This window comes from Branchiostoma belcheri, unplaced genomic scaffold (assembly GCF_001625305.1).
Source record: "Branchiostoma belcheri isolate BF01 breed outbred unplaced genomic scaffold, Haploidv18h27 scaffold162, whole genome shotgun sequence".
NCBI classification, from domain to species: Eukaryota; Metazoa; Chordata; class Leptocardii; order Amphioxiformes; family Branchiostomatidae; genus Branchiostoma; species Branchiostoma belcheri.
This window is the reverse complement of record NW_017803069.1, coordinates 343,951-357,092: the sequence shown is the minus strand read 5'-3', so window position 1 is coordinate 357,092 and position 13,142 is coordinate 343,951. Positions and strand designations below refer to the sequence as shown.

Sequence of the window (13,142 nt, the reverse complement as noted above, 5' to 3'; positions counted from 1 at the left end):
TAATTTCGAGGCCTGCACCTACCTGCCAGCATCATAAGAGGCCACTACAGGTGTTCCCTGTGTCTCTGTCTGGTTCACTCTGGAACAGATGTCCTCCATGTCCAGGATAGACACTAGGGTGTCATCTCCATCGTCCACACAACACCTGGAGTCAGGACACTTACACTGGACGTCCAGTCTCTCATAACCAGAGTTGTGGGCCACCTGCTCAAGGGTGATGGTTCTGGCAAGACCAGAGACACCAACGTGCACCATCAGCTATAAGGGATGGAAATAAAGACTTTGAATGTTAGAGACTGTAAGGTAAATTTGAATGGATTGGACAAACAAGAGCGACAAGGCTATCATCGACATCTATCTAACTTACAGCATAAATGTCTTCTTTAAACATGAGAGACCTGATATGATATGATATAATTTTGAACCCAATGTTGGAGAGGCAGACAGAGGAAGAAATGAGATGACTTGTGGATCGGCCTGCCCCTTGTCAGTACACAAGCACTGGCACACGTCAAATTGTGCTCAGCTGCCCTCACGACCAGCACTGGTCAAGGGACCTGAGTACATGTAAGCAGTAAGATGAAGTAAACCCAAAAGCTGAGTGCTATTTACTAGCATTAGCAATCACACATTTACTTCATACCTTATCAATGAGGTAAGGACACCTTTGAGCAAGTTGATGTATTATATCTTAAAGTGAGTTTTGTTGCCACACCTTGGGTTTGTACTTCTTCCATAACGTCGGTACTGTTTGTTTCACTGCCTGATACTCCACTGGCAGCTCCTCCACTCTCAGGTCCACCTCCTCTCCCAGACCCATCTTTGCCATCTCCTGGAAAAAACATCATGCCAAAGGAAGCACAGTCAAACTTGCTGAAGCAATCACCTCTATAAGCTGGCAATCTGGCCGTAATGGCCGTGTCATGACAATATGAAATGTACAATTCAATTATAACATATACATGTGTTGAATGATAAGATTAGATTAGTATGTTAGTAGAAATAGTTCATAGTTATCAAGTACTATTTGCCATACATTGTGCGATCTGATGCAATTGTTGTGCAATAAACCTTGACTTGACTTGTTTTCTCAGCAACAGGTGGTTGCCAGGTGGGGGTTGTCACAGATAGGTTATGTCATTCTACTAAATGCTCCTTTCTATATAAGGCGAAGTTACTTTAAGTAATGCCGACTGCTTATGGAAACTGACATGAACAGGAGTCTATCTACCTTTCGTCTGCAGTGAATATATCAAACTGACCCTACCTGTACGGACACCCAGCTGGCATTGATCTCATGATCTCCAAAAGGCCCAAAACCTGTCATGAAAAGGGAAAATTGCACTGTCAGCACTATAGCTATTTCGACACTTGGACGTTCGTGCAGACCAAGTTGAACTCGTCATCTGAACTGCAGTATAACAACCGACGCTATTCTTTGGGTAATACCTGAAACGTTGTATATATCGATATGTAACGTTACGTTAGAGACATGATCTTCCATCTTGACAAAGCGGAAATATTTCTGTCCATAAAAGCTACAAACTAACGTTACCTGTTACGAAGACTATGGGCAGCATTCTAACGTTGTCAGAAGGTCACAGATAAACCTGATTATACTTGTTGGACTTGTAGCGGCAGGAGTTTTTACTACTGGTGATGTAACAGTTGTCATCCAACTCTCAGCTGACTTCAGAACCCGGAAGTACTCTCACAACTCTCGTCATGTCTCGCGTGAACTTGCCGTTCTGTCTGGCGCGTACCCTCCCTCCGAGCCAGACCTAGTAAACATTGTCCCAACAGGGAGCCATAAAATTTCCTGTAAATGTAATCCCAGTTCTTTTTATGCTCTGAGAGTAAACTTATCTGTTGTTTTAAAGGAAAATGATAAAAAATGAAAAATATGAAGGTTTTCCAGAGGGAGGAAACCGCAATATAGACTGTCCCAAAATGTCATGTTTGACAGACATTTAAATTGGACGTTGATATGGCGAAACCAGGCAGCGTTCGAGGTATGTTTTGGTTTTACACAAGTGCAGAAATTTGTGACAAACCACGTCATTCACAATGGGATGCTTTTAACTGAATGTTTTCCGTTTCATTTGATGAAAAACAGCAGAAAACCGGCAAAGATTTGTTGAAATCGCAGCACGTTGTTCAAGAGGGGAGGGAGGGGACTTTAACATGGGAGTGGAAAGTTCATGTTTTCATAGCATAGAACTGGTTTCATCCGGTTCCGTTTTAAGGAAATGTCACCAACGAATGAAACACATCCCGGTATTCATTCATCCAGGGGAAAAATGGGAATTACACATTTTGTAACGTTATCCTCATCACCAGCGAGGGCGTCAGGTGATTGACATTTCTACCAGAGGTCATTGACCTTAAGTTTAAACAACCTGTCACAATTTGCCCTATAGGGGAATAACGTTAATAAGCCTATAGGTCATGACTGACAGCATTGTCTAACACTGGTCTGTTAGGACTTAAGGACCATTCACTTAATACCTAACAGTTTGTTTATTCTTTCAATTAATTTTTTTAATTAATTAAACATATAAGACTGGATAACAATTAATCTCACCTTAACAAAGTATATTGGTAACTTTAATTTGCACCTCTTTTTATTAATTACTTAGTACATCTCTTTTGGTACAATTCATTGATTTCATAACAAGATGAACTCCAATATCAAATACTAGATAATTATCAATTGTCATAACGAGCTTCGTTATAGACAATGTCAAGTCTGATGATAACTTTAAAAGTTTTTATCACATTTGAAAGGTCAGACAATTCATCGCACAAAGGCTTCATTTATAGAAAGAGTTTTAGAAGCCTAAGGGAAGGAAATGCAGCAGACAGACTGTAGTAACATACACCTTACCCCTGAGGCCCTGCACAAAATAAACAGCAGCTAACAGACCTTAAAAAGATTGTCCATTGCCTCATTTTTACACCAACTAGCAACTGCTCAAACCAGACTGATGCAAAATATTGCTCATCTGTGTTCAAATTATTTTGAAATTGTGGCCTGTTTAATGCCTGTTTGAGAGAAATATAAAACCTAGCCTTGACCTCCCTCACACAGACACACACGTGTTTGCCCCAGTTCTGCATAAGCTACATTATGTATGTAGGCCATGCATTATATACTTGGACAGGCTGAAGCTTTCAAAGCAAGATCAACATAGTACAGGCTGTCAGCATAGAGCCTACAGCACTGCTTAGGTGCACACATGTAAGCACTTCCATCGTGTAACTTTTCAAAAATTCTGAAGGCTTTTTGAAAAAAAAAAACAGCATCTGGAAATCATGGTTGTTCAGAATGGAGACCCTGCAGGTGATGTTAATTTTCATTTTAATGTCGCCCAATTGTTTTTCACTTGTCGATTTACAGGCCCAAGACATTAGCTACATGGAAAAGTGTATCTCGCCAAATCATTAAATTGCAGTCTGTTTTAGATTGGCATGTGATAATAAAAGACAATGTTTATTGCGATGACTTGATGAAAAAGAATATTCTATGATAAGTTAGCAGTTATTTGAATGTTTTGATTCTCTATGAATAATTTACAGATGTTTAAGTAGAAAATCATAAGATTTGGCATATCTCTTTTCTGTCGAAATAATTCCCATGAATATAATCTCATTGAGGAAAATATCTGGATGTTACCCTCTGGTTTGATCAGAAGTCCACGGTATTCCAAGCTAAACATGGAAGCGTAGGCAAAGGGGTAGGTCAGATTTCCAAGAGGAATTTAGCATGACTAAACTGCTTATGGAACATACGGCCATTGGTTGTTCTATTTGTTTTACTTGTTTTGGTAACATGTTTGTTTTCCAGCTGGCTTTAACTTAAAGTTGCATTTCTTAACAAACATCCAATTGGCCAGATCATCAGTTCAATGAATCACATGTAATGTGTGCACAGTAGTTTGACATACATCAGATAGTCTAGACAGCTACTATGTCAACATGCCCCACTATGGGGTCAGTGACCTAACATAAAGTAGGTCAGATTTGTTTTACTTTCATAGGGTAGGAGTTCTCGTCAGATTTTATCAGGCAAGACAAATTGCACCCTCATAAAGCTGTTCCTACAGTGATTTACAAAATTCATGCTAGTGCTTTACACATGTAATATGATACACATCATTAGAAAGTACAAATTGGAAAACAGACTTAGAAGGCTATGTTTTTCTAGTTTTCTGGCTTGCTGGCATGTTGTGGATTTTACAGTTTCTTGCAACTCTTAAACAAGTGAGCAATTGAAAATGAAAATTTAGTCCCTTGAATTCTATCAAATCTGCATCTGACTTTATGAAAAAACTAAAATGGCTTTGGTTTGTTTCTGCCCAGGTCTGTTTCCAGTTGATATTCTGACCTCGCCCGACATCCCTGAAAAGGGAACTGGGGAGGCGGCAGACTTCATCTCCAGTCTCAGCTACAATGGGAAGGAGGCAGACATTCTGCAGTGCAGTAAATGTAGCGGGCAGGTAACTCACATTATAGAACTTTTACTGCCCCTGTCCCTGGTGCTGAATGGCATTCTAGAGCTACTGTTGTCCCTGTCCCTGGTGCTGAATAACATTCTAGAGCTACTGTTGTCCCTGTCCCTGGTCCTGAATGACATTCTAGAGCTACTGTTGCCCCTGTCCCTGGTGCTGAATGACATTCTAGAGCTACTGTTGCCCCTGTCCCTGGTGCTAAATGACATTCTAGAGCTACTGTTGCCCCTGTCCCTGGTGCTGAATGACATTCTAGAGCTACTGTTGATAGTCTTCTAGAGCTGAATGATATTCTAGAGCTACTGTTGCCCCTGTCCCTGGTGCTGAATGACATTCTAGAGCTACTGTTGCCCCTGTCCCTGGTGCTGAATGACATTCTAGAGCTACTGTTACCCCTGTCCCTGGTGCTGAATGACATTCTAGAGCTATTGTTCTCCCTGTCCTTGGTGCTGAATGATGTTCTAGAGCTACTGTTGCCCCTGTCCCTGATGACCTAATACACTTACTGTTATAATCACTGTAGTATTAATCTTTATGCTTCATGTTAATATTTCTTTTAGGTTGCAGCCACCCGTGCCACAGTGAGTGTCCAGGCCATATTCAACAGTGGCAGTGACTACAGTGTACCATCCTTGTACTGCGGAAAATGCCACTTTCCCTGTAAGTCTTATAGTTGGCAAGGCAAGACCAAGTTTGCGTATATTTATGGTTCAATATGAAAAAAGAACCTATGCTAACAATACCATACTGCTGTGAATGTACGCTATTAATACTGTGCTGCTTGGACTTGCTCATGCCTAGTGTTATTTTCCAGGGCTATCAGGAGGAAGAACATGTACTATGAGTATGTTTTTTGCAGATAATATGTGTACTTTATTGACAACTATTAACAGACAACTTTTAACACACAACCTAACTATTATGCCAAGAAGTAACAGACATGCATACAGTATAATTTAGGTGCTTTAGCTGCTTTATTTCCAGTATAATTTAGGTCTATTAGCAAACATATAAGTACAAACAGACAAGTATGTAGCTAGTCTTCCTGGAGTAACAGACATACATCATACAAACTACATCAAAACTCAACATTATCTACATACAACTAAACACAAAACTTTACATTTTAAAAGTTCATCACCTGTACATCAGTTCATCACAGTATAATTTGAATCCAGCTTGAGTGGATTGACCATGTCTGTGTATGTACCACCACCAGTTGTCGGCATGCATGTTGCTGGGGAGTGGTGGACAGTAGAGGAGCTCCTCACATCCAGGGACTCCAGCAGACAGGGCTTTCAGAAGGTATGGCAAGGGTTGTATTTTTTACTTAATAATATCTACAATTTACCACATTTTGTCAAAGGATCGACATACCAGGTGACTATCACCTTTTCAAGATATCAACCCTGAGACCAGACTGTTACAATGTTGAACCACTCACACCGGAAAAGTGTGGTGGGATCTTTAATTTAGTCAGGTGTGGCTCTCCTAAACATGAGACCTCTGCTATAGTCCTATCTGAGAAGATGTCCCTAACCGAATTGCTAGGTACTCATTTCCACCCGAGTGAAGTGAGGAAATAGGAGTTAAGTGCCTGTTCCCAGGACACAACTATGCAGCCTGCCAGGGATTCAAACCCAGAACCTACAGATTCTGAGCCAACAACCCTAATTACAAGACCACCTTGCCACCATAATACAGTAATGTTATACAGTTCTGTATATGGCCTCTGAGACTCCTTCGGTCAACATTAACCGAAGTTCATAATACAGTTCACATACAATTTCAAACTTATGTATGCATGTTATATTGATTTTTCATATCATGAGTCAAAACTGTCTTTGTGCATTATCAGTTTCAATATACCTGTATCTCTGCTAACAGGTTGAGACCCTAGGGGAGCGTCTTGTCCTGTTTGTGCTGAACCGGATAGTGTACCGGTGCTGTGACATGGACAGCATGACAGATAGCCCCTTCCTCACCCACTCTGCACAGGAGACAGCCAAACTGCTGTGGGTGGACGGAAAAGCTGTCGGCTTCTACACAGTAAAGCTGAAAGGTAGGCATTTATAGATCAGTTTACCTTTCACAGATTGCATGAACTGCTTACATTACAGGGGGGACATTTCGAATAGAACACCATTCTAGAACCCGGAGGTTGAATGCGGTGCAGTGTCCCCCTGGCAGATCACTGCGATGGTCTGCATTTTGCTCTCAGATACCAGAATCGGCTATCTGGTGAGATTAGGTGGAAGGAAACAGGGTACAGCCATCCTTCAGTGGAGTATCGATAAGCTTTTAAGACTCCTTGTACCGACGCAGGTCAGGAACTATCAGAAATTAGCTTGCGCTGACTTTCCCATGGCAGGGCATTAAAATTTTGAATGTAACATGAGTATGTAAGAGAACCATGCATATTTTAAATGTGTCTGTTCGCCAGGTAATACTAGTTATGTCAACTACAATCAGATAAGGTCATATTTTTGTGTCGTGAGCACTTTAATTGTAAATGAATGCCCATTCTAAATGTTCCTCTCACTTTTTGCAGGTACCTTATGTCCCACTTTCCTGAACAAAGTGTATGGACTGGACCTGATTGACACCATCTTTATCAGGAAGTCACACCGTAACCGTGGTTATGGTCTGCAGCTGTTGGAGGACATTCTAGAGAGTCATTCTGAGGGCAACGTCGGCTTCAGCTACCCCATGTCTGACTCCATGTACACAGGTAAGGTTGGGGTATTATCTAGCATAATACGTTTCAAATTCAGTGACATAAAGAGAGCAATGATCATGTTTAATAAGGCTCAACAGTAGCTCTACAATGTCATTCAGCACCAGGGACAGGGGCAACAGTAACTCTAGAATGTCATTTAGCACCAAGGACAGGGGCAACAGTAGCTCTAGAATGTCATTTAGCACCAAGGACAGGGGTAACAGTAGCTCTAGAATGTCATTTAGCACCAAGGACAGGGGTAACAGTAGCTCTACAATGTCATTCAGCACCAGGGACAGGGGCAACAGTAGCTCTAGAATGTCATTCAGCACCAGGGACAACAGTAGCTCTAGACTGTCATTCAGCACCAGGGACAGGGGAAACAGTAGTTCTAGAATGTCCTTCAGCACCAGGGACATGGACAACAGTAGCTCTAGAATGTCATTCAGCACCAGGGACAGGGACAACAGTAGCTCTAGAATGTCAATCAGCACCTGGGACAGGGGCAACAGTAGCTCTAGAATGTCATTCAGCACCTGGGACAGGGGCAACAGTAGCTCTAGAATGTCATTCTGTATGGCATTCTAGAGCACATTTTGCCCGTCTCTGGTGCTGAACGACATTCTAGAACTACTGTTGCCTCTGTCCCATGTGCTGAACGACATTCTAGAGCTACTGTGCCCCAGCCCCTGGTATTTTCACAAGTGTGTTTTCATTATATGACCTCCTTGACAGCTGGTGTTGTTTCCCTTGCATGATAAAGAAAAACTTGCAGACACGGACATGTACAGACATGGAGAATGAGAAGAGGACATTGTCACCATCACACAAGATCTAAATATTCCATGGTCTGAGAATTTTGGCTTTTTTTCTGTAGTGTGCTACAAGTACCTGCTGAGCCATGTGGAGGACAGGGACTACCTGTGGGAGTGTCTGGCACCAGGAGACGAGATGCAGAGGGCCAACATCTGGCTCCAGCTGCACGGGGAGAGGAGGGCCATCGCCCAGGCAGTGGAGGCCAAGATCAGCCTCACAACTCCGGTACTGTGCTCTTCCTTCATCAACATTACTGAATGTGCTATGTCCTTGCGTAGTTACATTGTGGTAATAGACAGAGATGCTTTTGGCAATAGATGTGGGAAAACAGTCAAACTTGTTTAAGATGACCACCCAGGGGAACAAGGAAAAGTGACTTCATAATACAAGTGGTCCTCTAATACTAAAAGCATGGCAACAAGACAAGACAATAATGAGAAACCCTCAGCAAAATTTCCAGCCCATTGAGTAAAAATGACCAGGCCAGCTCCATTTTACATTTCACAAAGACTGATATGTTGTCAAAGTCACTAGCTGATTCAATCTACATTTCTTTCTAATTATCATCAAAATAAATTTCTGCCACATGCTTGTGGTTTCCATAGGCAGAGATTGGGAATTGCACAGTCCCAAATGTGCCACTCATGGCCACATTGAACAAGTGTAGGCTTAGGCAAGTCCCTTAATACTTACAAGGACAGGTTTGACTGTGTGTATGAAGAGCATACTGATGGTGACGTTCCATCTATGTTGTTCCCAGGTGAACGGTGACGTGGGCAGCAGTGATGAGAACTCCATGGAGGTGGATCAAGAGGAGTCTGCTGATGACTCTGTCTGCTCACCGGCTAACGGTGACGTCACTGAACAGGAACAACCTGAGGGGAGCCAGGAGGAGGAGGATTCCACCATGGAGGAAAAAGTAGACGAGGCCCAAGAAGAAGAAGAAGATCAAGCAGGAGAGGAGGAGGAGGAGGAGGAAGTACCAGAGGCTACTGAAGAGGAGATGGAGGAAGAAGAAGAGATGGGGAGCCAGGAGGAGGAGGAGAAGGAGGAGGTACAAGTGAGTGCTGATGAGGGACAGCAGGAGGAAGAGGATGCTGAGGAACACCCCAAGGAAATGCAGGTTAATGAGAAGCATTGACCAAGTTTTAATTTGAAATTTAGCTGTATCATTTTGAGTTCATGAAAATTTCTTTTAATTTGTGCATTCATATGTTTGTTTGAACCATTCTTTATTCGTGAGAAGCTCAAATCAGTATGCACGCTAGCTACTTTTCATTGAGGTCATTGAGGAATGAGGTAAGGGTCAGACAAAATATATCAACAAGATAAAGTTTAAGTCCTAATAAATAATGTGGTTGTGCAAAGTTTATTCAGTGACTTATACTGGCCTGATGAAACAATTCACGGAAATATTTACTGATGCTTTGAAAATGTTGTGTATTTGCTAGGAGGAGGACACTGCAGATGAAGAAGCAGTAGTTTTAGAGGAGGCTACTAAAGAGGAGGAGTTGGAGGACAAAATAACTGAGGAGGATGCAGTCACATCTGAGGGGGCAGAAGAAGAAGAAGTGGAATTGGTTGAAGAGGAAAATATTGCAGAGGCACTCACTGAAGAAGAAGAGGAAAAGGAGGAACAAGAAGTTCCTTCTGAGGTTCTAGAGGAGAATGCAGATAAGATGGACACCTCAGGAACTGAAGATGTTGCTGCACATGTTGAAGATGAGACCAAGGAAGATGCAAATGCTGCTGAAATAACAGATGGAGGTGAGGAGTAGACAGAGTGTCCTTTTGTCAGCAGAATGTACTGCACCTGCACGAAACCTGTAATGTATCGTGCATAGCACTTTGGCAGAATGTCTCATACTAAGGCCGTATTCGCACGTATAATGTTAACACCCCGTCTGTAGTTTCCAAATGTTATGTCAGAAAAAATATCTTCTGCAACAGGTAAGATTCTAATGTAACGTTGATGAAAAATCCAACAAAAACTGTGAAGAATCAGGGTTTCACACAGGCTCAGTATGTTCTGCTCACGTACTTGTAATAGTCAAACTTTTGGTCAAGTGCCTATCATTGTCAGTAGCTGAAGAAAGATGGATGCTGTCTGAAAGCTTCTACGCTTTTACCTTAAAACTAGTGTCGTCTCTATCAGATACTAGTTTTCTTCCTGTTACTGTAGTCAAATTGTTCTTTTGCAGTAGTTCTTTAACAGCCGTTTGTTTTACTTGTTTCTGTTTTATGAACATTGTTTTTGTTTTAGATGAGGAAAAACTGGAGGATGTCGAATCAGAGCCACTGCAAAAAGAAGAACCAGAGGAGCTCTGTGAGAAAGAACTGGAAACAGAAGCCAGCCCTGAAGGCAATGATGCAGTAGAGGAGGCTGGCAAAGAACCAGAACCAGAACCAGGCACAGCTTCCACTGCAGCAGAGGAAACTGAACACAAGGATGATGTTACTGAAGAGAGATGTGAAACTACGGAGCCACAAACAGACGATGCAGCCATTGCTTCTACAGCTACAACTACGGGAGACGACACAGAACAGGAGACAGAGGCTACTGAACAGAGTTCAGAAGCAGGGGAAGATGTCATCACACATGGAGAGACAGAAGCACCACCAGCAGAAGTGGAGCAAGAGCCTGTACAGTACAACGACACTGCAGTAGAGGCTGATGAGACTCATGCAGAAGAGGAGACTGAGGAGGAAACGTCACAGGTGTTAGAATTCATTTCTTGATGCTTTAATCATTTGGATGAATTGAAATTTATGACAGGTGGCAGCTCTTTGTACATTGTCAGTGTTTTTTTTCTTCACTTTTTCACTATAGACTGTCATAGTTTTACATGAAGCTGTCAAGATTTGTACATGTACAGGCATTGGTCTGGTACTTTGAATGACTTGCTTGACTTACATGTACGTCAGGTGCCACTCTTTCTCTGCCACCCCAACCACCATGGCAGCCCAGTAGCTCCTGTCTTGCATCATAGCCTTCCCTATGCCATCAGTCTGAAGACTGGTGTCCCTTTGCGGCACATGAGGCAAGGTCTTCCAGGCCTGCTTCTCCCATCCGCTGTAGACCAGAGCACTTAAGTTGGAGACAAGTTCCTAAATGTTGTTTCTAAGAGAGCCTTACAATAACTGCACAGTCATACAGAACTTTTTTTTAATCTGTTGTTTCTGTGCTGAATTGCTGAACAGGAACCAGAAACATCAGCAGCAGATGGAAATGTTCCAGACATGTCAGGAGAAGCCAGCACGTCACAGGAAGGAACTCAAGGTAGGGTTGTGTTGGATAATATTGCAGCTTCATCTTAGGTGGTCATCTTAGACAAGTTTGACTGTACTTTTCTGTATGGACACTGAAGATGTTGTTCCTCAATGCTGGAGCAGTACAGGACCTTCTGACAGAACCTCTGAGCTGTAAGGAGAACGAGGCATCGGGGAGTAAGGACCAGGACAGTGCAGACAGCTCTCAGGAGGACATGGAGGAGGTCAAGCAGAAACGAGGCCGGGGAAGGCCCAGGAAGAACAAGGCCAAGGAAGAGGCAAAGGCACCTCCTCAAGAAACAGGTCAGTATCTCAACACATACTATTAGATAACTGTAATTACTTTCGCGCAGAAGTTTTCAGTACCATTTGTATGCATGTGTGCTTGTATGTATGTGTGCATGTGATCTAGCACAACAACTCAAGAGGCTATGGATGGATTGTCTTGAAACTTGGTAGATAGGTATATTAATGTTATTAATAATAAGGTCTTGATGAGACCTACCGGTAGAAATGATTAGATTTTGGGTCCCCTAGCAGCTTGTTATGGTACTGCAGTGGGTCACGAATTTTAAGTGGTAGATACATAAAATTGAAGCTTTTGTGATCAGGAAGAAGAAGTGATTCATTTTGGCCCCCTAGCAGCTTGTTCTTGAACTTCAAGTTTACTACAGTACAATAATAAGGTCCAGGTTTAGGTCTGAACCTGGACCTGATCCTCTAAACCTGATCCGGACCTGGACCTAGACAGGTACCCACCACTACTTTCTAGTGTTAAAAAATTTGTATTCCCTACAGAAGAAGATGAGATGTTGGACAAGGAGAACACGACAGACGAGGAACTCTCCACCGGGAAGGACCAGGACACGGGAGACAGTTCTCAGGACGAGGAGACAGAGGAGCTGAAGAAACCACCCAGAAGAACCCCTCGGGCAGGGAGGGGCAGGAAGAGGAGATCCAAGGTTAAGGAGGACGAGGAGAACATGCCAAATCCCAGGACCTCCAAGAGAAGAAAGGTGGGTCTCTTGAAGGCATCCAGACTTAGTTTCAAATGATGATGAAAATGTGCTAAGAAATGGCCACAGTAAATTTTGGTAATGTCAGTAAATGTCAATATCAAACAGATTTTCTAATCCATCATATTTTTCTTTTGCTGCCCTGAAATTGCATTGGGTGCCTTTAAGTTTAATTTAATTTAGCTTGTTTGTAGTCCTTTTCCTGAAAAGTTTGGATTGAATTCATATTGTGTTTTGCATCATAACATGTGTAATATTCTGTATGTTTGTGTTCATGTATATATTTATGCTTGAATGTATAATATTTGTAACACAGACTTATTGTTGTGTTTCCAGGTTTAATGGATTTGCAATTTCTGGACTTCACGCTGAGCCAAGAATTCCAAGTCTCCAGTTTTCACTGTCAACTCCATTCCCACCGAAGGACTCTTAAATAACCCAACTGTAAACACGAGATCAGGACATGTGACTGGGCAGGCATGTGTACATGTACATGTACTTGGAGCATGTCAGCAGAACGTCCTGCGCAAAACCCATAACGTATTATGCATAGCACTTTCAAATTGGTAGAACATCTCATATGAGGTTAACACTCTGTCTGTAGTTTCCTGATATGTCAGAAAAGATATCGTGAAAAATCAGGGTTTTGCGCAGGCGCAGTACGTTCTGATGATGGGCTTGTGTACATGTACATGTACTGGGTAGTTCTAGAGAAATATTGCTTAAAAGAATTAAGAGAAATGCAATAGGCCTATTATAACAACAGCCCATTATGGCAAATAACCTGCCTTTTTGTGATCATGACTTTCA

The 13,142-nt window shown here is 42.2% G+C and overlaps 2 protein-coding genes across 2 annotated transcripts; one reads left to right on the top strand and one right to left on the bottom strand.

Annotated features, from left to right (window-relative positions):
* Window positions 1-18: 18 nt before the first annotated feature.
* On the bottom strand, window positions 19-1,720 carry LOC109466285 (pyroglutamyl-peptidase 1-like). The gene is made up of 4 exons (XM_019763993.1): window positions 1,556-1,720; window positions 1,268-1,320; window positions 716-832; window positions 19-258 (listed from the first exon to the last, which is right to left on the bottom strand). The coding sequence occupies exons 1-4, from the start codon at window positions 1,578-1,580 to the stop codon at window positions 19-21; spliced, it is 435 nt and encodes a 144-aa protein (XP_019619552.1). The 5' UTR covers window positions 1,581-1,720.
* Window positions 1,721-1,795: 75 nt separating this feature from the next.
* LOC109466303 (soluble lamin-associated protein of 75 kDa-like) lies at window positions 1,796-12,949 on the top strand. Its single transcript, XM_019764011.1, has 14 exons — window positions 1,796-2,012; window positions 4,363-4,499; window positions 5,072-5,171; window positions 5,731-5,816; window positions 6,399-6,573; window positions 7,063-7,242; window positions 8,108-8,271; window positions 8,807-9,169; window positions 9,498-9,813; window positions 10,310-10,764; window positions 11,248-11,326; window positions 11,440-11,619; window positions 12,115-12,332; window positions 12,669-12,949. Exons 1-14 carry the CDS (start codon window positions 1,988-1,990, stop codon window positions 12,672-12,674), a joined length of 2,484 nt encoding a protein of 827 aa, XP_019619570.1. The 5' UTR covers window positions 1,796-1,987; the 3' UTR covers window positions 12,675-12,949.
* Window positions 12,950-13,142: the final 193 nt, after the last annotated feature.

Coding starts and splice junctions, on each gene's coding strand:
- LOC109466285 (XM_019763993.1), bottom strand. CDS start 1,580: ATGCTGCCCATAGTCTTCGTAACAG. Junction 1,321..1,555: donor GCCCATAGTCTTCGTAACAG/GTAACGTTAGTT, acceptor TTTTCATGACAG/GTTTTGGGCCTTTTGGAGAT. Junction 833..1,267: donor CCAGCTGGGTGTCCGTACAG/GTAGGGTCAGTT, acceptor TGTTTTTTCCAG/GAGATGGCAAAGATGGGTCT.
- LOC109466303 (XM_019764011.1), top strand. CDS start 1,988: ATGGCGAAACCAGGCAGCGTTCGAG. Junction 8,272..8,806: donor AGATCAGCCTCACAACTCCG/GTACTGTGCTCT, acceptor TGTTGTTCCCAG/GTGAACGGTGACGTGGGCAG. Junction 9,814..10,309: donor TGCTGAAATAACAGATGGAG/GTGAGGAGTAGA, acceptor TTTTTGTTTTAG/ATGAGGAAAAACTGGAGGAT.